Raw genomic sequence first — 24,920 nt, forward strand, 5'->3', positions numbered from 1 at the left:
CAACTGGCACGTTCCCCAGATGAGATTGGTTGGCAAGGTGAAGTTTTGCCTTTTTTTTTTGAGACAAGATTTTGCTCTTGTCACCCAGGCTGGCATGCAATGGCACGACCTCGGCTCCCTGCAACCTCCGCCTCCCAGGTTCAAGTGATTCTCCTGCCTCAGTCTCCAGAGTAGCTGGGATTACAGGCGCACACCACTACGCTCAGCTAATTTTTTGTATTTTTGTAGAGACGGTGTTTCCCATGTTGGCCAGACTGGTCTCGAACTCCTGACCTCCAGGTGATCCACCTGCCTCGGCCTCCCAAAATGCTGGGATGACAGACATGAGCCACTGCGCCTGGTTAAGTTTTGCCTTCTTGTTTCAGCTCTCATACTGCAAACCTGTGTCCTCTTTGCAGTATACTTAGTGCCACATTTTTGGCATTTTATGCTTTTTCCCGATGATGTTGCTGTTTAAAATGGCCATGAAGGGCAGTGCTGAAGTTCTATCTAGTGCCACAGAAGGCTGCAACGCGCCGCACAGAGAAAATCACCCCAGTGGTAGATGAGCTCTTTGCAGCCAGGAGTTACAGTGCTGTTGCCTGTGAGGTCAATGTTAATGAATCCACTGTATACTAAATACGGTGTCTTTTCAACAAAAACCACATGGAAAACCAAGTTATGTGTTGACTGGCTGGTGAAAATATTGAGACTGCAGGCTCACAGGAACCTAGCCTTGTGCTTCCCCTAAGGACAATGGTTCAGCATGTGCTAATTCAGTGTTCACGGCAACTTTATAGAACATAACTGTTATGAAAAATAAGAAACAACAGTATCCGCAACAACTGCAATGTGGTGTGAAAATATTTGTGACAAAGACTAATTCAGCTGTGTTTTGTTACCTACATTCATTATGAAAGGAAATGCTAAATTTTAGCATTCGCATTTAGAAGACAGTGAAGACTTATTTTTTTCCCCATTCAAGTTTACAGGCACTATTAATTCTGGGGATCCCTAAGGACCCTAGTTAAGAACATTTTCTCTAGTGGGATTAAATCAGTGACAGAGAGCAGGGAGGGATAGGGAAGCTGGTGCGGATTCTGGGGAGATTCAGGTCCGGTCACATTGTTTATCAATACAAGTCCCATCCAGAGATTTTTAGCTGATCTGCTTCTTCTGGGGAGCTGACTTTATTTTTGTCACCAGGGCCTAAACCCAGAAGGCTCAGCACGAAATGAAAAATGCCAACTGTGGGTAGAAATAGACATTTTGGTAATTACTCATGTGGCAAATGGTGACCCCCATTTCAATAGCGAAGGGCAAGCCAGGTCTCTCCTCTGATAACAAGAGAGAGTATCTGTTTCTTTTTTTTTTCTTTTTCTTTTTCTTTTTTTTTGAGACGAGGTCTCATTCTATTCCCCAGGCTGGAGTGCAGCGGTGCAGTCTGGGCTCACTGCAGCCTCGACCTCCTGCTGGGCTCAAGTGATCTTCCCAAGCAGCTAGGACCACAGGTGTGTGCCACCACACCCAGCTAATTTTTGTACTTTTTGTAGAGACAGGGTTTCACCATGTTGCCCAGGCTGATCTTGAACTCCTGAGCTCAAGCGACACTCCCACCTCCGTCTCCCAAAGTGCTGGAATTATAGGTGTGAGTCACAGTGCTCGGCTGGGAGAGAGAAATTATAATAGAGTTTTGGGGTGTTTAGATGAAGATGACACAGAAGCCCCAAGTCCCCTCACCAAGTGTGCCCAGGGAAGAAGGCGCCTCTGATGGCTTTTCTTTCTCACTCTTCTCACCGTGATGAGCGAGGAGCGTGATTCAATGGGTCTAATTCAAATGTGTCAAAAAAGAGGCTGCTGATTTTGCTTTTAAATAGCAAGAAATAACAGTGTGACCTGGAGAGCAACACTAACTTCTCATTCATTTACTCATTCAGTGCTATTTGTTGTGCATCTGCAGTGGTCAGGCATTGTGTTGGGGGTTGGACACAGGAGTACACGTGACCAGCCAGGTACCGATCTCATGGAGCCTGCAGTTCAGGTTTCGGTGCTTTTCTCCAGAGCCCCTGCAAGAATGGGGAGATGGGGAGGGCTACATGCCAACCCAGGGAAGCCCTTCAGGTGCCTCTCAGTGGACAATCCTCAGACACCATCACTCTGGAAAACTTGAGGCTGAAGACAGTAGCTCAAGGGGCACCAGTGCAGAAATACAGGATAAGCGCTGTTATAAGAAGTACACAAAGCACAGGGACAGAGCATTCTCAAGCCACAGAGAAAGACTTGGTCAAATCTCAAAGAAGGAGCGTGTCTGGAGCATTGAAAATGCAGGCAGAAGTGAATGAGCCTTGCCCGGGCCCCTGATCCAGGGGAGAAGGCCTGACCTCAGACTCTAGTTTTGCAGGCAATAGTGGTATTTAGTATTGATTTCCATGTGGTATTTATTTGCAGTATTTGTGTTTTCTGAAAAAGTGAGATGAGGTCACCATCCTCGTCTACCTCTCAATTCCTTGGTGCTGTGCCTCAGAGTAAGGTCAGAGTTCAGGATTTGGGTACCTTTGTTTTCCTGCCTGAACCCATTCAGAGGATGGAACTGGTTAGATGTTAGGTGATTCCCCAAGGTTGTGGGTGGTCAGGTCTAAGATAATTTAAACAGTCTTTTTTAGAGGGGTGGGAAGTGACAGGTTCAGAAAAGACATACAGGGTGGGAGAAGGGAGGTGGTCAGGCCGGGGGACCCTCCCTTTACTCTGGAGTTCTTCCTGTACAGATTAAATAAGTGTACTTTGGGTATCTATCACCTTAAATATTTGTCTTTTCTTTATGCTAGAAACAAATTATTTCCTTCTAGCGATTTGAAAGAAAATGTACAATAGCATTTTGTAAACTATAGTCACCCTACTGACCTATCAGACACTAGGCCTTATTTCTTTTATCTAACCTTACATTTATACCCGCTAATCAACTAATAAAATACTTTAAAGGAAAACAATTGTATTGCCATTTTTCTGGACTTTGTGAGGTTATATGGTACTTGTCAACTTTTAAACATTTGTCATTTGTGGTGATTTCTTTCCTCATTCTAAATGTGTATTTAAGTTCCTATCTAATTTTGTATTTATAGTCTTGTGTTATGTTTTTCAAGGGGGCCTCATGAAGCCTGGGCTGCCCCCTTGTGTGAGTCCTTGGCAGCTGACCAGCCACCTGCATAGGAGGAGCCTCAGCTCGCCAGGCCATTTTTAAGAAGTTACCGACACAGGGAGGATCAGTCCCCTGGCATGCAAAGACCTTGGGTAAATTGCTGAACATCACTGGACTTCTTAAGTGTTTTTAGAAACTCCTTTTAGAACAATTAGCTGTAAAGGGCACAGATACTCTCTTGCTTGGAATGGCACCCAAAGCACTTTATGAAAGGTTATTTCAGGAACAATGGAAGGGTTACTGATCCCAGGAGCAGACAGAGTTGCACAGTCATCCAGATATGCTCTTTGTTCAGAGAAAGACATTTTGGAAAGATGCTGCTGAAGGAGACTCCTTTGGGCCTGTGACATAGCAGCCCCCACAGGGTTTGTGGCATGAGTTTACCCAAGCCTCTGCCTCCCTGTGCTCCCCAGGGGTGCATGCTCCTGAGAGGCTCAGTGCCCGCCTTGGTCTCCAAACACCTGTTTAATCTGGGGGTTGAATGGATTCTCCTTTCCCAGGATTTGGGGCCACTGGAGCTGCACCTTCTCCCAGAAACGATCCGCAAACAACAGCAAAGCCACCTGTGAGAGAGAACCGAAAGGAGGAGGAAAAGGGAAATTAGGACGAATCACTTACCAACAAGATTTCCCACGTGCTTTCTGCCAGAGACAGCCTCTAGGATGGCCCCGTGACTCCCAGCCCCATGTCTCTGTATAACTTCCATCCCTTGCTGGTGGTGGGACCTAGCACTTGGTTCTAACAGAGGAAATGTGGCCGTGGTGAGGAGACGCTGCTTCAGTGATGCTGTCACGTTGTGTGAGGCTTGGCCTTGCTAGTGGCTCGCTTCAGAGGCTCTCCTTTCTGGGCTGAGGCTGAGGGTGATCCAGCTGCTATCCAGCCTGAAGCTGGCTCATCAGTCCTGCAGACTCATGGGAACGAATCTGCCAACAGCCCGAATGAGTTTGAAAGTAGTTCTTCCCCAGATGAGTCTCCAGATGAGAACGTGGCCTGGATACCACGCCTTGATTTTCATTTGTGAGACCCTAAGCAGAGGACCCAGTTAAGCTGTGACCCACAGAAACTGTGAGATCATAAGTGTGTATTGTGTTAAGCTGCTAAGTGTATGTAATTTGTTTTTTCAGTAATAGATTAAAAATTCACTTTATCAGAAATTCACTTTTTATTTTTCTGTGGACAGCTAGCATTTTCTGCAGGCCTAAGGCTTGGGTTTTAGAGGTGAACATGGTATGTTCTTCCTTCCAGAAAGTCTCAGCCTAGTAAGGTAACCAGACATGCAAAATGACACCACCAAGCCCACAGGGAGGGCTGGGAGGATGATGCACACACCAGAAAAGGAAGAGGTGTCACTTCTGTCTGGTGGGGGAAGCGGTGGAATCTCTCTGAAGAAGGTGGTGGCTGAGATGAATTTTCTAGGAGTTCCGCAGACAGATGATGTGGGGAAACAGTGCAGTGGTAGAGGACACAGTGTGTGCAAAGGCTCAGAGCTGTGGGAGAGAATGACATGTTTGGGGAACTACAGGTGCTTGGGAGTGGAGGCTGGCTGGGTCCCTGACTGGGTTGGGGGGGATCCTGGCAGGCTGTGAGTGCAGGGAGTCTGGCTGAAGTGCCAGAGAGGAATCCTTAGCTTAATACACAGCAGTCTCGACTCTGGCTCTCCCAGTCTGAGACTTGCTCCCTGGTTCTGCTGTCGCATGTCAGGTTTCCCTTTATCCATGATGTTAGCTGGGTCCATTCTTGGTTGTCCAGTGTTTGGCTTGTCATTAACATGCCTTTGAGGAAGACACTCTTTCTCTGCAGACAATGCCCTCATTTAGCAAATGGGACCTGGCCAGGCCTGCAGACTCCATCCAGATGGCTCCATCTCAACAGTGGTTTTCAATGCTGAGCAATGAGAAATATGATTGCTGAAGGCCTCCCAGAGGGGAATACATTGTTTGGGAAGGATGCTCAGGGATATCCCCGACTTCTCCCCACAGGGCAGCTCACAGTCCCCTTCCTAATAGGCAGCGGGGCCAACTCCCTCTCTGGGCCCAGCCCTCTCATCTGGACATTGAGTGGATGACAGAAAGTGATCCAAAGTCCTTTCTGTGTCTGACTGTGTGTGAGATTTTAGTAGAGAAAACTAGGCCTGATTCAGTCACTGCATGAAGTCCTCAGCATTTTAATGTGTTCTGAGCCTTCTAAGGTGGACACAAACTTCACTCATCCCACTGCATAATCTCAGTCATGTCCATGCAATGTCTCCCCCACAGCATAACACATAGACACCACACACACACACACCACACCCCTCACAACCCCACACCACACACACATACACCACACACACACTCCCACACGCCACACACACACCCCACACACCACGCACACCACACCCCTCACAACCCCACACCACACACATACATCACACACACCCCCCACACACCACACACCCTCCACACACCACGCACACCACACCCCTCACAACCCCACACCACACACACATACATCACACACACCCCCATACCCCACACACCACACAGCATACACAGAGACACTACACACACTACACACCACACATACATATACCACACCCGTCACAACCCCACACCACACATAAATATATCACACACACACCCCACACACCACATGCCACATACACACCATACACACACCACACACACACCACACAGATACATCACACGTACACCACACACAGATACACCACACGCATCTCACACACACACACACCACACACCCCTCACCACACATACTCTCATATATACACACACATCCTACACACCCCCCCCACACACCTCAGATACCACCACATGCACAGTCACCACATACACATATCACATACACACACAACCCTTACCGCACACACACCACACACACACTACACACACCACACACACCCCCTCCACCCCCTATACCCCATCACACACACACCCTACATACCACACACACACACAAACACCACACATACCTCACCCCCACACACCCCCACAGAAAGCACACAGATACCACACACATACAGCAAAACCACACACCATACACACCCCACATATACTTCTTTGCACTTAAACGCAGGAGCACGGCAAAGGCTGCCTGCATAGCTGGCCAGTGCCCCAGGGAGGGCTGGATCATCTCTCACACAAAGCATCAGGGCCTTTGAAGACAGAGGCCTGGGCTTGTGGCTGTTTTCCTGCCATTTCTCAACAAAGGAGGCTGCTGCCAGGTCTGTGGAAAATTACTGGTTCTTCTTTTTTATGTTGTTGGCTTTCAACTTGATACACCTAAGCTGTCTTTCTAACAGTCATGTGGTATCAAGACATTTAGTTCCCCGTCGGTGTTAATAAGGCAGGAGACAGGGTGAGGCAAGAAGAGAGAAATGAAAATGAAAGAGCTCAGATCTGAGCATTTGGTAACTGTTTGGTTTGAACGCAATTAGTTGGTTGTCACTCTAATAAGGAATAAAATATTTATGAGCAGGCATTGAGAAAATATTGAGCTGAAATGAGACTGGCATGCTTATCACTAAACTAGAGACTTGTGATAAAATGATCCACTGTAATCATTCATTCATTTGACAAATATTGACTGAGCACCAACTGTGGGTTTCTCATACCGCCATTTCCTGTTATAACTTCCACGAGGCACTGCACAGGGCAGGGCACAGCTGCCCTTTCCTCTCTTTATCCAAGTTAGTTTCTTTCTCTCTCTCTCTCTCTTTCTCTCTCCCTTCCTTGCTTTCCTTTCCTTCCTTCCTTCCTTCCCTTTTCTTTCTTTCCTTCCTTCTTCTTTCTCTCCTTCCTTCCTTCCTTCCTTCCTTCCTTCCTTCCTTCCCTCCCTCCCTCCCTCCTTCTTTCTTCTTTCTTCCTTCTTCCTTCTTCCTTTTTTCTTTTCTTTCTTTTTCTTTCTTGTTTTGAGACAGGATTTTGCTCTGTCACCCAGGCTGGAGTGCAGTGGTCAGATCTCGGCTCAGTGGAAGCTCCGCCTCCCAGGTTCAAGCAATTCTCTTGCCTCAGCCTCCCCAACAGATATTCTTTTATGCTTCTCTATTCATAGTCTAAAATATTAAAGCAAAACCTGTTCATTCTAGAAAAGCTGAAAACCCACTTAAGCAAAAAGAGAAAAACACAATAAAAGTCATCTGTAATTAAAATAGAGGCAGCCTCTGTTAACATGGGGTGTAGAGGCTTTCTGATTTTGTATCTTTTTTTTTTTTTGAGATGGAGTCTCACTCTGTCGCCTAGGCTGGAGTGTAGTGGTGTGATCTTGGCTCACTGTAACATCCGCCTACCCAGGTTCAAGTGATTCTCCTGCCTCAGCCTCCCAGGTAGCTGGGATTACAGGCACATGCCACCACACCTGGCTAATTTTTGTATTTTTAGTAGAAAGGAGGTTTCACCAGAATGTCCAGGCTGGTCTCAAACTCCCAGCCTCAGGTGATCTGCCTGCCTCGGCCTCCCAAAGTGCTTGGATTACAGGTGTGATCCACTGCGCCTGGCTCTGATTTTATATCTGAATACACACACACACACACACACACACACTGGATTCCTCTTGAATATCATTTTGTAATCTGCTCTTATTGAAGTCGAATTTAGACACAGTAAAATGAACTCTCTTTGGTAAACAGTGCCATGAATTTGACAAATGCATACAGTTGAGTCATTGCTCCTATAATCTGTAGTCTTATCATATTTACTTTGCTCTACATTATAAACATATTTCTGTGTCACTAAAGGTGTATCTCTTTGTTTTGTTTTGTTTTGTTTGTTGTTGTTGTTGTTGTTGTTTTGAGACGAAGGCTCGCTCTGTTGCCCAAGCTGGAGTGCAGTGATACGAACTTGGCTCACTGCAACCTCCGCCTCCCAAGTTCAAGCAATTCTCCTGCCTCAGCCTCCTGAGTAGCTGGGATTATAGGCGTGCACCACCACGCCCAGCTAATTTTTGTATTTTTAGTAGACGGTGTTACTCAGTGCATGGTATGCCATCAGATGGATGCAAGCTAATTCATTTTACCAGTGGAAACTTTTATTATATAGCCTCTACCCCAACATTTGTTCTCAGGATGGGAGGATGGAGACACCCTCCTCCTGCCAGTTCACACAACCTTGGCAGCTCAGGTCATCGGTTCCCCTACTAAGCATGTGTGTGGAATAATATCTATTCCAGAAGCATGCTAGGGAATGGGTGCTCTGATTAAGTAGGATCTTCTGGTTAACAGAGGTTCTTTTCCAAGTATTTTCCTTTGTAGTTGAACATCTTTCAGAGCCCACTTTCTTGTTAAGTTGTATATAAATACATCCAATTCATAAGACAGTAAAGCCCAGAAGTGGTTTCACAGTTCATCAAGTTAGCTTCTTGTAATACAGTGTGATGCTTTATCCAATCACCTGATGATCTGGAATCATGCTGGGCCATCCTTACATTGGCCGGTGACCGCTGTGGAGAATGTGGGAGGAGAGTGGGCAGGATCTATACTGACTCCAGGATGCACTTGACTTTGATTCCTTGAGTAAAATCTCTGATAAGAACTTCCCTTGCTGTCCTGTGACTCTGTGTTTGGTCATTTAAAAAATCTTTTTAACATACAGCTTTTCCTTTTGTTTGTCTCTGTCTCTCTGGACTGGTTCCCTACCAAATCACCCTCCATGCCGCTACTACAGGCGTCTTTTTAGATCACAAGTCGGGCTATTTCTTTCTTGCTTGAGAACGTCCGGTGGCTCCCCATCTCCCTCAGGACCAAGGTCAAGCCCTAGACAGATCTTCCATGATCTGGTTCCTTAATAAGCTGTAGATTTCTCCCTCTGCCAACTCCATGGTCATACTCTCCGGCCGCACCGAGCGCTTTTATTCCCTCCAAAATGCCATGCTTTCTTTCATATTCAGGTCTTTGTCCATGCAGTTGTCTCTGCTCAAAACACTTCCTGCAACCCCTCTTTGCTTCCCTTCACTCTACTAGTTCACGGTCTTAGTTTTGACATCACCTCCTCTGAAAACTTTTTTTTTCTTTTTTTTTTTTTGAGATGGAGTTTTGCTTTTGTTGCCCAGGCTGGAGTGCAATGGCACGATCTTGGTTCACTGCAACCTCCTCTTCCTGGGTTCAAGCGATTCTCCTGCCTCAGCCTCCTGAGTAGCTGGGATTACAGGCATGCGCGCCATCATGCCCGGCTAATTTTGTATTTTTAGTAGAGACGGGGTTTCTCCATGTTGGTCAGGCTGGTCTAGAACTCCCGACCTCAGGTGATCCACTCACCTCGGGTTCCCAAAGTGCTGGGATTACAGGCGTGCACCACCCCACCTGGCCTGAAAACATTTTTGAACACCTCTCTCTCCCATCCTACCCCATAATGCTCTGTGGTGTTCTGTACTTGCACAGTTGGAGGCATTTACTGCTTTATATTTAATTGTTTACTCATCATTTTCCTACTCTATACTATAATTTTAAATGGCAGGGCGTTTTCTTGTTCACTTTTGAATTCTCACTGCATTTGACACTGGGTCGTCACTCAATAAATAGTTTTGGATGGCACTTTGCCAAGCTGGACTTTTCAGCTCAATATACATGATAAATAGGCAGGCTTTAGGCCTGGCTATCTGTTCTTGGCCACTTTATCACCGGCTACCAGCATGTGAACAAATCTTGCAGGAACAGCATAAGATTATGGCACATATTGATTTTCAGCTTTTGACTGTGTTTCAATCACCAGATATAGGTGAAACTGAGTGCAAGATAGAGCCCCAATTTGACAGACCTTGAACCCCAAAATCATTTTAAGAGTCAGGGACAGAATGGTCATTTGATAGATGGGATAAATATATGCTGGGGGATAAAACAAAGCTGTCTTTGATCCTCTTCTTTTTAGTTTGTTCCTGATACTCTATGTGACTATCTTTTCATATGCCCATTGTCTACAGAACCAGAAGGGTAAGATGCTACTCTGTGCAGAGAATGACAAGAATTGCTATCTAATAACTGTTAGAAAGAAGGGGGCCAGGCGCAGTGGCTCACGCCTGTAATTCCAGCACTTTGAGAAACTGAGGCGGGTGGCTCACCTAAGGTTGGTAGTTCGAGACTAGCCTGACCAACATGGAGAAGTCCCGTCTCTATTAAAAATACAAAATTAGCCAAGCGTGGTGGCACACGCCTGTAATCCCAGCTACTCAGGAAGCTGAGGCAGGAGAATCACTTGAACCCAGGGAAGGGGAGGTTGCAGTGAGCTGAGATCACGCCATTGCACTCTAGCCCGGGCAACAAGAGTGAAACTCTGACTCGAAAAAAAAAAAAAATAGAAAGAAGGAATATACACAAACTCTTCTAAAACCAAAGACATCATTTTTGGGGGAATAGACCCTGATATTTAACCAGAATCTAGCCAATAATTTTCTTTGATCAACTCATCCAATTGATACACAGGAAGGTTAGAAATTCTAAGGGCATTATGCTGATTTTTTTGTGTGTGTGTGTGTGGCTATTTAAATCTGTGAGGTGGGCATTTAATACTTTAAAATTTGCTCAGCATTTGTGGGACACCACTTTCACTCATTTATTGGGGAGTGGGCACCCTTCTAGTTCCTTTTGAGGTGATTCTTACCCCTGGCATGAGCACTGGTTGAGCCTAGAGTTGGAGGAAGGTAGGCTGTGTTTACCTTCATTCAGGCTTCTGAGGAGACAATCAGCCCTCTTGTGGCCTGGGTCTCGATGGCCAGCCAGGGAGCATCCTCAGGCATGCCCCTCACATTTGTACCCTTTGGTAGCCACAGGATGCTTCCCTAACTGCTGGAGCAGAAAGACTCCAGTGATGTGGGATTGCCTGAGAGTAAATGGCCCATCCCTCCCCATAGAGGAGCAGCTTTCTACATTTTACAAGTGGCAGAACAACTCCCCCACTTCTTTTTCTTCTTCTTCTTAATAAAGAAATGTCATGAGCAAGTCCAGGACATACAACAGATAAAAGTAGAGCTTCTCTGGTTGAAGCCAGAATAATGGGAAGGGAGTGGAGCCAGGAGGGGACAGAGTCCCACCCTCTGGCTTCCCTTGCTTTGTGATGAGACCAGAGGAGAGCTACTTTACAGAACTGTACTTCGGATCCTTGATAGAAACAGCTCTTCCTGCAGGATACCGCTAAGGACATTGTTCTCCTCCTATACAGCACCCTTTCTAGGAAGACCATAGAATACATTTCTCATGGGTCTCACTTCCAAAAAATCCTTGTTATTTTCCTCCTTTTTTTTTTGGGAGTGCTTGATTTATTTTTCTTATCTTATGGAAGCCATGGCTTAATGCCCCTTTTAGCATCGCACAGAGCTGCCCTTCTGGCAGTTTCTCAGGACTGCCCTGCACATATTTTATGAATTATAGAAATTAAGTCAGGAATCCAAGTATAATTTCTACTTTATTTTCCTATTGTCCCGAATTTCACTTGGTTTTCATTAAATCTTCTATCTTACACGTTTATGTACCTTACCTCAAATCCTTTCTGGAACAAAACAGGATAAAAATAAACACATGAATGTGTAAGCATACTTAAAAACCGACAAGCCATCCAATAACCTTCTGCAGCCACCATGTGACTGTGCTCACCTCGTTGGGGTGGAATCCATCCACGGGCTCGATGAGCTGCCAGGGCTGGCCGCCTCTCTTCTGCCACTCCTGTATGACTGCAGGGCACACAACGAGAGGGTTACAGACACACTCGCACAAGCAATGGCCAACATCCAAGGACAAGGGCGTGAGAGCTGCCTATGCCCTCCCGGGCCCATGTTGACTCAGCCACGGCTGTCTCTGAGCTGCTCTCTTGCACTGAGGGATTTCTGAACATAAATGATCTTCCCACTGTGTGTGTGTATGCTTTTTCTAACTCAGGAAGGGAATACATGAGAATGTTGGATGAATGTGGTTTGTGTAGCAGGGAGGGCAGTAGGAAAAGGTGAGCTCTAAAATATTCAACACCTATTTCAGTACATGTCATTTTTTCGGTGGTGCGGTAGGATGGTATTACAGTAGGGGAAAGTCAAACATTTTGTTAACATCCCCTTTCATGGGTTGCCATTTGCAGACTCTGCCTGCATGTGTCAAGCACTTGCCTTTAAAAATCATACAGTATGTCAGGAATATAATTACATAAAATTATCTCATCGCCACAGTTAGAGGGAGTATGGCTGCAGAAAAAATATTATGAACCCCAAAGTGATGAAAAGCAATGAAACTGTCCTTCAACAGGGGTGAGAGACCAAGAATGTCAGTTGCTCTGAGGCAGCAGCACAATTAACTCTACATCATTCCATCATACAGTCAGTAAGAACTCCCCAAGGAAACTTCAAATCCCTAGGAAGCCTCCAGAGGGCAGCATCTGAACCAGCTGCTCCTGGCGAAGCTACGCCCTCACTTTCCCAGCGTCCAGTGATGGGGGCAGGCACAATTAAGATTCCTCCCATTCTTTACTCTTCATTCCCCAGAAAACTCAAGAACATAGGTCTGTGCCCTCTGTTTCTCCTCTTCTCATCCCAAAGGAAGGATGGAAGTTCTGTCAGGGGCTCTGATTGGACAAGAGGGGCGGGACTTCCCAGGCCTGAGCCAATACAAGGCTGCTATTGCAGTTAGTCCTAATATCCCAGCATGGTATCCCCACTTACTACTCAATCTCCATTCCCCAGGGGCTGAGGATAATGCTGCCCTTCTCAAAGCTCAGGAAAAAATTCATACTAATGGTTTGGAGTCCTACACACTGAATCGCCAGCCCCTGTTAGCTTATTCTCTGGCAGAAAGGCTGCCCCTGAGCCACAGCCTCATATTATGCTTCTGGGTTTTACTAGAGGCTGTTAGAAGAAGCAGCTATTGATAAGTGGCCTTTGCATTTCTTGAAAACTCAAACTGAGGACACTATCCACTGTGTTATGTGGTGTCCGCCACACAGAGTCTCCAGGGAGAAGTTGCGGCGTGCTGATAAATAACACTTCTCTCTGAAGGAATGGTAGGTACCTGCTCTTCTAATAGGAAGCTCAGAGCTGCATCACTGCTTAAACAGCACTCACTGTCATGCAAGTTTATTTGTTCTGTCAAGCCAGCATGCAGCTTTCGACAATTTCTTTCTTGCCCTTGGCCATAGTGTCTTGTAAAGGGATAGTTTTGAGGAAGCTTGCCTGGCTCAGTCTTCGGTTTGCCTGGCCTATTTTGCCTGCTTTTTCTTTTTTTTGGCTGGTGGGGGCGGGGGCATGACCTTGGAATCCAACCTTCTTCTTGAGGTTCAATTCTAGCTGCCCCACCTTTCCCTCTGGACTTGACACTCTGAAGCTCCTGTGGGTTCCAGACTGCCCTGCTGGCTGCGATGCTGGCCCTGCCTGCTCAGGGATGTCGTCCAGCCCATTCCCTGCCATTCCCGATCTGAACATCCAACAAATTGCCCTTAATGGAGAACCAGGCGTCTGGAAAGATTTCTTCAAACACAGAGCCAGGATCACCACCACTGAGCTCCCTCAGTTCTCTTTGTCCTTTTATGGTCTTTGTCTCATCTATCCTTGCAGTCCCACAGGAGTCTCTCAAACAAAAATCAGCAATGATGCAGAAAGACCCAGGCCAGGTGAAATGTCAGCCTCCCTGTCCCCTCCGTGACTTCAGAGATGATGTCATCTCCATTCTACTTGTGCTCCTTTTTGCTTCACCAAAGTTCTTGATGAACATTTTGTCCCTTCTCCCACTTTTCCCTTTATTTTTAGTTGGGTTTCACCTTATGCTGTACAGATGCTAACAGAAGAAAGAAAAGAAAGAATGAAAGAAAATCCCAACAGGGTGTTGCAAGGACTGAATATTTGTGTCCCTTTCAAATTCCTGTGTTGAAACCCGAATCCACATTATGATGGCATAGGTAATTATTCCATGAAGATGGAGCCCCCATCATGGGGTTCATGCCCATGAATTCACACCCAGCCAGGTGTGGTGGCTCATGCCTGTAATCCCAGCACTTTGGGAGGCCGAGACGGGTTGATCACAAGGTCAGACGTTCAAGACCAGCCTGGCCAACATAGTGAAACCCCGTCTCTACTAAAAATACAAAAGAAAACCCAAAAACAAAGAAACAAACAAAAAAATTAGCCGGGTGTGGTGGTGGGTGCCTGTAATCCCAGCTACTCGAGGGGTTAAGGCAGGAGAATTGCTCGAACCTGGGAGGAAGAGGTTGCAGTGAGTCCAGATTGCGCCACTGCACTCCAGCCGGGGTGACTGTGTGAGATTCCATCTCAAAAATAAATAAAAATAAAATGAACCCCAGAGGGCTCTCTCACTCTTTTTTTTTTTTTTTTTAAACCATGTGAGGATAACAATGAGAAGTTGACAGTCAGCAACATGGAAGGGGACCCTCACCAGAACCTGACCATGCTGGCATCCTGATTTTAAACTTTTAGCCTCCAGAACTTTAAGAAATAACTTTTTGTTGTTTATAAGCCACCCAGTTCATGGTATTTTATTACAGCATTCTGAGATAAGACAGTTATTAAAAAATTCCCAGGTGTGTTAATAAGAGCAAGCCAATGGGAATTGAGCCCAATCAAGACTTCAGACAGAACCTACTAAAAAGTTGTGAAGAGTTGGATGAATAAGACATGGAGGCAGAGTCCTCTTGTAATAAATAGATGCATAGCAAACCAGGACCTGGCCTGGACTATCCTGGTGTCATCTGATGCAGTGGTGGTGGTAGGAAGCCTCTTAAATACTTTTTGACTCTCCGTGTTTGCAAAGAGAGTTGAATGACATATTGAATCAAAATCCATGCCTGAGATGGCTAAGAAAAAGTCCAGAAAAGGATTATGATGATCAGGAGCTCTGGAAAATCCACAGTAGAAAGCAAATTTGAACCTGTTAAGGAAACACAGTTTAAACAAGATTGTGTTCCTTGAGAAGAATGTTTACTAGGAGCCTGATATTACAAAGGTGAGATTTGCTTATACAGGAGTTTCTTAGACTGTGATTCAATTTTGGCATCTAGGCTTAAAGTAATTCTAGGCTATTTTCATTTTGATTTGCATTTTATGTGAGTTACTAATTACCAAACTAAAACCTATGGCCCTTAGAGAAAGAAAGAGAGGTGTTGATAGATGTCTTCATGGAACAAGATTATCAGAGTTAGTGACGCAGGTTGAGCATCTCACATCTGAAAAGCCAAAATCCAAAATGCTCTAAACTTCAAAACTTTTTGAGTGTCAACATGATGCTGAAAGGAAATGCCTACTGGAAAACTTTGGATTTTGTATGTAGGATGCTCAACTGGTAAGTATATATAATGCATATATTCCAAAATCCTAAAACATCCCCCAAAATCCAAAATCTGAAACACCTTTGGTCCCAAGCACTCCGGATAAGGATATTCAGCCTATACTGTGTTTTCAAAATGAGAAGAGATGACCATTCCCTTCTCCTTCCCTTGGAGACTTGAGCAATCCCATAACTGTGGGGATTATAAAAGGAAAACTCAGGAACAAAAGCACAAAGAAAGAGAAGGATATTTACTTGCCAAGCTTTGTGGAGGAACAGGAACAGACCCTAGGGTTGGGAGCAGTGGGAGAGGTCCACCTTTTATCATCGCCATAGTCCAGCAATTCTAAATGATGTTGATGATAACACATTCTTCCCTGCTAGGAAATTATTCCTGTTTGTCAACTCCCATCCGTTCCCTACATTAGGTGGCAACTACAAGGGAGTCCAGCCTTTGGAAGAACTTGCTTGCCATATAAAATAATACAATAGGTGTTAAAAGAAAATGCTACAAGTTTACTAAGACTACACCCTGTTTATTTACAGGGTAAACATCATTTTTTTCCCCATATGATTATTATGCCTGTGAGGGCTACGGGTCATCACATGTATGTAGCTATCAGGACAGTAAAACTTAAGGGAGCTTCAGTAACTCACAGGCAAGTGTTTATTTAGGATTTTATCTGTATTGTGGCCAATGTCACAGGAAAGATCCTTTTTTTGTTTATCTCAGGATGAATTCTGCTTTCTTGGGAGAAATGCAATACCAGACACTGGTCTTTGCTTTTTCCTTGATTGATTTTAGAGTGGGAGGTCCAATCAAAGATAACATGGTAAGTTGGTCAGTTTCCTTTCTACTTTGGACCATAACTTAAAATAGACCAATGAATTCCTATTTGTCCTTCAGAAGACCTGGATTAAGTTTCTTGAACGATCATGGATGATCTGTGGAGATTTGGAGCATAATGTATTTTGTTTTGTTTTCTTCTTCTTTAATGTAGTTTATTTGTAAAGTCAAAGAAACTGCTAATGACCAGCTTTTCAAAGATGTAACAGAAAGAATGGAGGAAGACTCATAAAACACTTGAAAGCTGTTTGATGAACAGCAACACTAGCAGATATTTTAAAGAAAAGGCTGTTTTCTGGTCAGCACCATAAAGTCATTGGCTGATTTCACAAATGTATTCATGGTGAGGGGAACCAAGAGCCAGGTTTACTCCAATTGAGCTATCTGGGAAGCTGAGGGCAGCTGGAGATATATTTAAACTGTCAGTGTAAAAATGGCTTTGTCAGCCAAGTGGCATTTTCTTTCCTCTATGGGGAGGTGTGGTGCAGACAAAGAAAAAGAATATCACCTGCTCAAGTTGGCATTTCCTGAAGGGAGGAAAAGTTGCTGCCTCTGTTTAGTTCATAACCAGTTGGAGAATGAGTCAGCAAGAGACAAAAAGAGTCTTTGGAGATGAGCAATCACCTTTCAGTGCTGGACTGAGGCTGCCAGGGTGGAAAATGAATGGGTCTTTTGCCTACCCTCAAGAGACAGGGACCCTCAACTGCAATTTGCTCTGTCACAAGGATGTGAAATTGTGAATTTTAGTATCATGAAAAATGAGAATATTTTGAACACAATGGTCAGATCACATATAGTACCAAAATGAGAGGAGAGATTTTCATGGGACTATCAGGACTGCAGACTTAATAAATAACTCTGTAGGATTTTAATTTCTGATAAAAGATTACTTTTCTTCTTGGTAATGAGATGCATTCCTACCATACCTTCCTCGAAGGAACTCAAAGTACTTCACAGGCATGAATGGAGCTGGGGGGTGGGTTGGACATCAGGAGTGAAGGAGTTGCTTCATATACACTGACGATGGTGGGGGTGGGGGGATGGCCACTAGCAGTTATTGAGTCCTTACAACTTTACAAGTTTTGTTTTACTTAATCCTTACATGGGTTAGTTATTTCTATCCTACATACAAGGAAACAAAGGCTGGGTGGTTATTGAATTCACTTGAGGCTACCCAGCTATTCTGTGTCTGAGCTGGAATAGGAACACAGTTGTAAATTCTGGGCTCTTTCTATAACCACACATTGTACCCACATGAGGTGGGTTTCTGGGAAGATGAGCTGCCCAGGCATGGGCGGTTACCCATGGAGATGGATCTTGGAGGGGATTATCCCTCCAGCTACTTTGGAAAATGCTAAAATTTCAAGTTAAAAATGTCTTTTGCAGTACCTGACTCTGAGCTTAAGTCAGGACACTACCACAGTTCCTGAAAACCAGACAGAAAAGCTAGCTCTTTCAGAGGTGGACAAGGTGGCACCTAGACATCAAATGCAGGTGCTGTATCAGATGTTCATGGGGGTGGGCCCCACAGTGGTCCCACTGTTCTCCCATGCCTTCCCTAGTGGGGTGCCCACTAACTTCCTAAGGAGAAGATGAAGAAGGCCCCATGGAGAAATGCCTAGGAGGCTTCTCCCACGTTGATGTAGAATGTTCAGTTCAGCTTAATTCAACTTTTTGCTTTTTCACTGCGTTTATTATTGTTGTGAGGACAAGAAAGGACTGATGAGGCTCTGCTTCCAAGCATGTCAATTCACCAGTGGAATTCTGGGCAGACAAGAATAAAGCTCTTCTCTCTATATCCTCCACAGAGATAAGGACTCTTCTGTTTTGTTGACAATTATGTTCCCAGCACCTTCATAGCTCCGGGCACATAACAGGACTTACAAATCTGATGACTGACCCAGCACTTAATCTTGAGGCATTTTAAAGCTCCATTTATTAAACTTTATTTTTATTTTTATAGAGATGAGGTCTCTGTCAACCAGGAGTTCAGTGATGTGATCACAGTTCACTGTAGCCTCAACCACCCAGGCTCAAGTGATCTCCCCATCTCAGCCTCCAGAGTAGCTGGGACTACAGGCATACACCACCATGCCTGGCTAATTAAAAGAAAAATTTTCATAGAGATGGGGTGTCGCAATGTTGCCCAGGCTGATCTTGAACTCCTGGACTTGAGTGATCCTCCCACTTCGGCCTCACAAACCCTTTACTAAACTGTAATGGACATAGAAATGACCTGTGGCTTGTGTTTGAATGCAGGTTCTGATTAGGTAGGTCTGGAGTGGGCCCTGGAATTCTGCATTTATAACCAGCTCTTGGGTGGTGTTGATTTTGCTTATCCAGAAGCATACATTGAGTAGCAAGGGTGTAAGGAAATGGTACCTTTTCTGTGTAACAGGCATAACATTTAGGAGGATGGCATATTACTTCATACAATCATCACAGAGAATTGTTAGGAAGATATGGTATTCCCATTTCCAGGGCTGGAAAGGGAGTTTAAAATATTCAGAGAATTGCCTGCAGTCCCAGAGATAATAAATGACAGAGCTAGAGATCACTCTGGAAAGTAAAAAAAAGTCCCATGTGAGTGTTAGACATTATTATATTTTTAATAACTTTATCTATATTCAAGGTTGACGATGATCAAAGATCACTTGGTGGTGCATTTGTTTACACCAGGAATTCATTAATGAGTCTTCAACTCTGCATTTTAATGAGAAGTTATTTATCAAAATGTCTCTCCCCATGAGAGAAATGTGTATCACCTAGGCAGGAAATCTAGTTAAGGGAGATCAGTCTTGTTGAAAGGATGTTCGGAATTGAACTACTAGAGTCTGCAATGCAAAATGTGTCAGCGAATGTAATATCTGATAATTCATGATGGCCATCTGCTCCAACCCAGATGCTATGGATGGGGGCATTGGGGGTGGGGGACAGAGATGATAAACTCTGGATGAGGAATCTTCCATCTTTCGCCTACACTGTGAAACCCTTCATTAGCATTATCTCATCTGGCAGTCAACAGGGGGCTTTGCTCTTGTATAAAAATTGCTTAGCAATGAAAATGAATCAGGAAGGATTATAGTCAATAAGCAATAATTTTTCAGACTCAAGATGTAAAGGGTAAATCAGTAGCTATAGTAATCATGCCTGTTTTTGTGTGACTCCTCAGCAGTGACTCCAGTGTTTGGACAGAATGCTAAAAAAGAAACTTAGTAATAGTCTTTCCAGAAAGTTCGGACATGGGTTGATCACTTTGCCACCGGCACGTTCTTTGGTCCCTCCCTTAGAGATTCTGATTAAGTTCATCCTGTATGGAGTGTGGGAATCTGCACTGCTCTTGAGTCCCTGGGTATTTCAGGGCCCACTGTGAGAGGTGCCACCATATCCCTCATTTCTGTCACATCCATCAGGTAACCAGGGCTTTTAACCTGGCAAGAACAGGTTAGTGAGTACATTAACCTGTAGGTTGCCAGCCCAAAGCTCTTTCTAACCAGTCACTGGCTCTATTGCATCAGGGATTCTAAAATGATGGTGAAGTACAGAGGTAATGCTGAGCCCAATCTTTTCAGAAAAAGTCCCACATTTTATCTTTTTTTCAATACTGAGAGCTATTAGTGTGTCAGAATAGGCAGGAGTAACCCTGCCTAGTCTGTGACCTGCTGGCTTATAAAAAGCAGTATAAAACCAGCTGCCCAGGCCCTAAACTAGCTGCTGCTTTCATCTTCTGTCAACACCCAAACAAAGCTACTTACTTTCATGGAAGGCAAAATCCATGTAGAAAAGATCGAAGTTTGTAAATTTCTCACTGGTTGCAATTTTTTTCAGTGTGTTGGAGAGTTGCTCTGCTCTCTGAAGAGAGAGGAAACAGGCAGAATTCCATGAAATCTAGACTTTGACTTTAGTGACATAATTCAGGCAGAACAAAGAAATCAATCTTCCCCATCCTACTCTACTTTCATTTCTCCAAGCCATCAGCAGACAGCTGCTCTGCACATTAAATTCTAGTCACATACAAATGGCCAATGAACATGCGACAAATGTTAACGTTCTTTAGGAATTGAATCAGTGTAAATTAGTGATACTAGTTTTTCCACCCTTGGGATTGGCAAAAGTAAGATAACCATGATATTGAATGTTGTCATGGGTAGGTGAATGAGAATGTCATTAGCTTAACTTTTCTAGAGAGCAATTTGGCAATATGGATCAAATCCTTAAACACGGACATACCCTTTGGCCCAGTAATTCTTCTAGGAACTTGTCTCAAGGGAATAGAGATGTACACAGAGACTTACACCTTTAGATATACGATTGTTCATCACAATGCTATTTATCATAGTATAAATTTGGAAACAATCTAAATGTCCAACACCAAAGGATGAAATAAATTATAATATATTCACATGTATAAACTTTAGAATGGTTACAATATTATGGTGTGGAGAAACAATTTATGAACACTGGAAAGCATAAAAGAGTATGCGCATTCTCATACTATGTAGGCAAAAAACCAAATATATTGATCTCTGGAAGTGGCAATGGGAAGACATACACGTATACTAACTTTGGGTGGTGAAATTTTGGGCGATCTTTGTTACTTTTCTTTATTTTTTTATATGCTTTTTATGTAAAAAATATTCAATAAGTCTTTTGTTCGTTCATTTTTGTTTTTGAGACAGAGTCTTGCTCTGTCACCCAGGCTGGAATGCAATGGCGTGATCTTGGCTCACTGCAACCTCCGCCTCCTGGGTTCAAGTGATTCTCAGGCCTCAGCCTCCTGAGCAGCTGGGACTACAGGTGCCCACCATGGCACCTGGCTAATTTTTGTATTTTTAGTAGAGATGGGGTTTCATCATGTTGATCAGGCTGGTCTCAAACTCCTGACCTCAAGTGATCCTCCCACCTCAGCCTCCCAAAGTGCTGGGATTACAGATGTGAGCCACTGCGTCCAGCCTCAATAAGTATTTTACAAAGAGATTATTCACCATCTGTGAAAGAAGTGCAAACCATGTTCTTTGAGCAATGGATTTCCTGAGAGAAGGGAGGAAGGTTCTTATTTACCCATGCGTAGGGACCAAACTCAACCAACTCTCTCCAAATCCACAACTATGCTTAGGACCAGCTTTAAAAGGGGTGTGTGTGTGTGTGTGTGTGTGTGTGCGCGCGCACGTGCACACAGGGGAGTGTTTGTGTACACATGTGGACACACGAGAGAGACAGTGGCTGAGAAACACAGTCAGCAGAGGACAGACCCAGAGCGAGACAGAAGGAGACAGGGTGCACCAGGTTCTCTTGGCTCCCCAAGCACCTGGAAGGTTTGATCTTGTTATTCACCAGCTTGGAGACCATCCCCCTGCCAGGATCCCATCCCCAGTGAAAACTCTGCAGCAAACACAGGGAAAGAATGATCAAAGATGGTATCAAAAGGGCTGTGACAGTCGTACCTCTGAAGTTAGAGTCCGCAACGTCTTGTTGGAAGACATCCAGCCGTGGCAGGGGCTGACCTGAGAGCGGGAAAACACTTTGATTACAGAGGAACAGGGTGGGTAAGCAGGCCTTGAAGCAAGCTAGTGAGTGCTCACCTGGAGGCAGTTCAGGAAGGAGTACAAGTGCGCATAGGTCACATCTTTATTTAGCCGGCCTGGAAAACAGAACGATCTGGTAGATTGCAGGCACTCAGCAATAGCAGCATTTAGAGACACTGGGGGGCTTCCCTGCCTCCCTTGCAGAAGGTCGCTATTTCCAGGGGATTCCCCTGATTTTTCATGCAGCATTGCTCTTGAAGAATGCCTATGCTTTCCTCCTTTCTGAGCCTCTAGAAATTCAGACCCAGAGTTGGGGAGGAGCCCTGAGGAGCTCACTTCCATATAGAGCTCTGGGCATGGGCCAGGATGGGGCTGGGGGAACTGGCCTCATCTGGACTCAGGAAAAAGAAATCCAAGTATCCTACAGCTCGATATGAATCAGGATGCCTTGAATAAAGCCCTTTAAGAGCAGCACTTTCTCCTGGCCGTGGTATGAAACGCTCCCTGCATGGGGCACAGGGAACATTTGAGGTGGCGGTTGACCTAATTCTCTTTTCGAGGTTTATGGAATGCTCAGGTCTGACCAAATTATGCCATGCCAAGGGCCTGGCAGGACATTCTGAGTATCTGAAGCTCTGACCACGTAGTTCCCTGCAGTTGGTGAGCTGAAAGCTGTACAAAATGCTCGGGTGACCCATGGGATGGGGGGGCAATACCTCATGTCTCCCTTTGTGGCACTGGATTAAGGGCTGTCCAGTGGATATCTTAGTTGACCCTAATTAGTAGACACCCTTATTTTCTAGTGCAGGTTACAGAGGTACATAACAAAGTGAAAAGTACCAGATGAGGGTTCATCCAGTTTTTCTGAATATCAGCTATAGTCCCAGAATCTGTGGGGGTGATTTCTTCTCTCTTCCAACACTGCTCCATCCCGCCTCCAGCATATACTCCCCCCGAAGCAATTAGACTTTCATGCTGTGGCTGACACACAAAATCCAGGTCTCCCCAAAGCTTGGGGGTAAATGACTGACACTGTATCCATTAACATTCCTCACACTCTTGAAAACATAAAGGAAGATAATAGGACCTATCTCAGAATGAAGAGAAAGATTGAAGGTGATAGAACACAGTCTTATTTTTCACTTATACCTCTGTCTGGTTAGCTAGACTGGAAGATAGATTCAATTTTCTTGTCATAGAGAAAAAAATTTATTATCTTTCTGTGTGGGTGAGTGAGTCCCAGGACGGGAAAGCCACAGGCTCATTACGGCCATTAAAGTCACAGTGACTTGCCAGGTCTGTCTTCTGCACAGGCTTCTGTATCTTCACATTTTAAATGAATCCCAAGTCCTCGGCTTTTGTCCTTGCTTTCATTTTATGGGTCCAACGCTGAACTCCCGTTTTCTCCCAAGTTCCTACTTCTACCCACCGAGGCTTTGTTCCATTTTGTGTGTGTGTGTATGTGTGTGTGTGTGTGTACTTTTTGTCATTTTCTCCCTTCCTGAATGTGTCTCAGCTGCACTGACTGACGTTTTCCTTCTCCACTCCCCACCCTGGGTTCTCCACGTGCTCTTCTGGCTTGGCTCTTCCCCTTTGGGGGCTGCCACTGAGCTGTGACCGTCTGTCTCCCCACCTTCTGTGAGGGCCTAGTGTCTGGCTGCTTTTGCCTTGGTGCCTGGTGCCATCTTGTCTCTATGTTGGAACTGGGGCCTCATAGTGAAACTTAGGTAGCCTGGCTGGGGCCCTGCCACCCTTCTGGGCCCTGGTGTGTCCCCTCCCACTGAGGGGCAGCATCTCTCTGCAGCCTGACAGGAGGTGGCACCTCATGCCTGACCGTGCACTCTCCCCTCCCCACCTTCAGGCCTGGATTGCTTTGATATCCAGAGAGGCCGGAGTTTGTCCTGCTCCTGTGACACCGGGAGCTTCATTGTTGACTCCTCCTTGGGGATGAAAGCCCACCTTGGCTTTGCTCCACCCTGCCTGACGCCCTCTCCTGCTGTCCTTCTGCTGATGGCCAGCACAGTTCCCAATGAGACCCTGAGGGGCACCCCGCTTCTGCACCTCCCCAGACCCTCTCCCTTTCCCTCTGTCTCCTGGCTCCACCTCTGGCTGGACCTGAGAAAGGGAACATCCTCAGTGTGGGTGGCTAGGTCTGCTGAACAGGATGAGGGCACATTAGGTCCATTTAGAAGAACCTGGAAGAGTTGTAATGAGTCAGTGTCCCTCCTCTCTGGTGTTTCTGCCTGTTAGAGGGTAGGGACTCTGGGGCTGGTCATGTGGAAGATTGGCTAGGGGTGCTTGCGATGGACTGATGGTTTCGAGGAGAGGAAGAGGGAAATGGTTCTTACACTGTCTGCTTTATTGGCAACATCAGTTGGTCCCCCACTCTTTCTTTTAAAGCTTTGGCTTTGATCTTTGTTGCTTTAATGTAATTTTGGCCTATTGATCCTACCTCTATGGGGTGCACAAAAGAGGTTGTGTCTGTGACTCCCTGGTTAGCAAGTCCATCTGGATAGGAAAGCTGATCAAGAAAGCCCAGGGGCAGGCCAGGAGGACTGTCCCACAGTGGCCAGGAATCACCAGGGGCTGAGGAGCTCTATATGTATCTGTGTGTCTTCATGTGTGTCTGTGTGTCTGTGTCTCTGTGTGTGTGTGTGTGTGTGTGTGTCTGTGTGCCTGTGTGTGTGTTGTGGGGAACCAGTGGGCTGTCCCAGTGTTTGCCATAAGCTCCTCTGAAGATCAAAGGCCTGTTCTCCAGCTGGCTAAGTGTCGGCTTTTGTCTTCGTAATCTGCAACTTCTTTAGGGCAGGGTCTCTGGTAACTATTTAATTCTGGAAACATAATTGAAATCTGAGGTACCACAGAAACCTAGAACCAACAAAGATCAGTCACAGCTCCATGAAATGCTGTGTAAATGTATTAAAACCACATTCATTCAGACAGAGGGAAAGCACGTGATAAAATAGAAACACCAAGGTATTTTAAAAAGGCATTTGGTTTCAAGTTTAAGAGTAATTGGGACAAGATGAAGTCGCTGTTTTGTGGCAGAAGCCCTTCAAGGCAGGCCCACTAGCAGATGAATTTGCAGCCAGGAGTCCCTGGCTTCCTCCCTATCATCTAACCTTTGGGATG

The 24,920-nt window shown here is 45.2% G+C and overlaps 1 protein-coding gene across 8 annotated transcripts in view; it reads right to left on the minus strand.

Moving 5' to 3' along the window:
• Positions 1–3,333: 3,333 nt before the first annotated feature.
• AOAH (acyloxyacyl hydrolase) overlaps positions 3,334–24,920 on the minus strand; it is a 191,330-nt gene continuing 169,743 nt past the window's right edge. For 2 of the 8 annotated variants that reach the window (XM_033193613.1, XM_033193612.1), the window contains exons 17-20: positions 21,846–21,904; positions 21,708–21,767; positions 11,754–11,830; positions 3,347–3,738 (exon numbers count right to left, since the gene is read on the minus strand). In XM_033193613.1, the coding sequence (XP_033049504.1) occupies positions 3,390–3,738; positions 11,754–11,830; positions 21,708–21,767; positions 21,846–21,904 (545 nt within the window). In that variant the 3' untranslated portion in view covers positions 3,347–3,389. Of the gene's footprint in view, positions 3,739–4,850; positions 4,970–10,673; positions 10,789–11,407; positions 11,650–11,753; positions 11,831–20,018; positions 20,116–21,707; positions 21,768–21,845; positions 21,905–24,920 lie in introns of those variants that run through there. The other 6 variants (XM_033193618.1, XM_033193615.1, XM_033193614.1 and 3 more) reach the window with 6 other exon arrangements.

This window comes from Trachypithecus francoisi, unplaced genomic scaffold, assembly GCF_009764315.1.
Source record: "Trachypithecus francoisi isolate TF-2019V2 unplaced genomic scaffold, Tfra_2.0 Lachesis_group4, whole genome shotgun sequence".
Lineage (NCBI taxonomy): Eukaryota > Metazoa > Chordata > Mammalia > Primates > Cercopithecidae > Trachypithecus > Trachypithecus francoisi.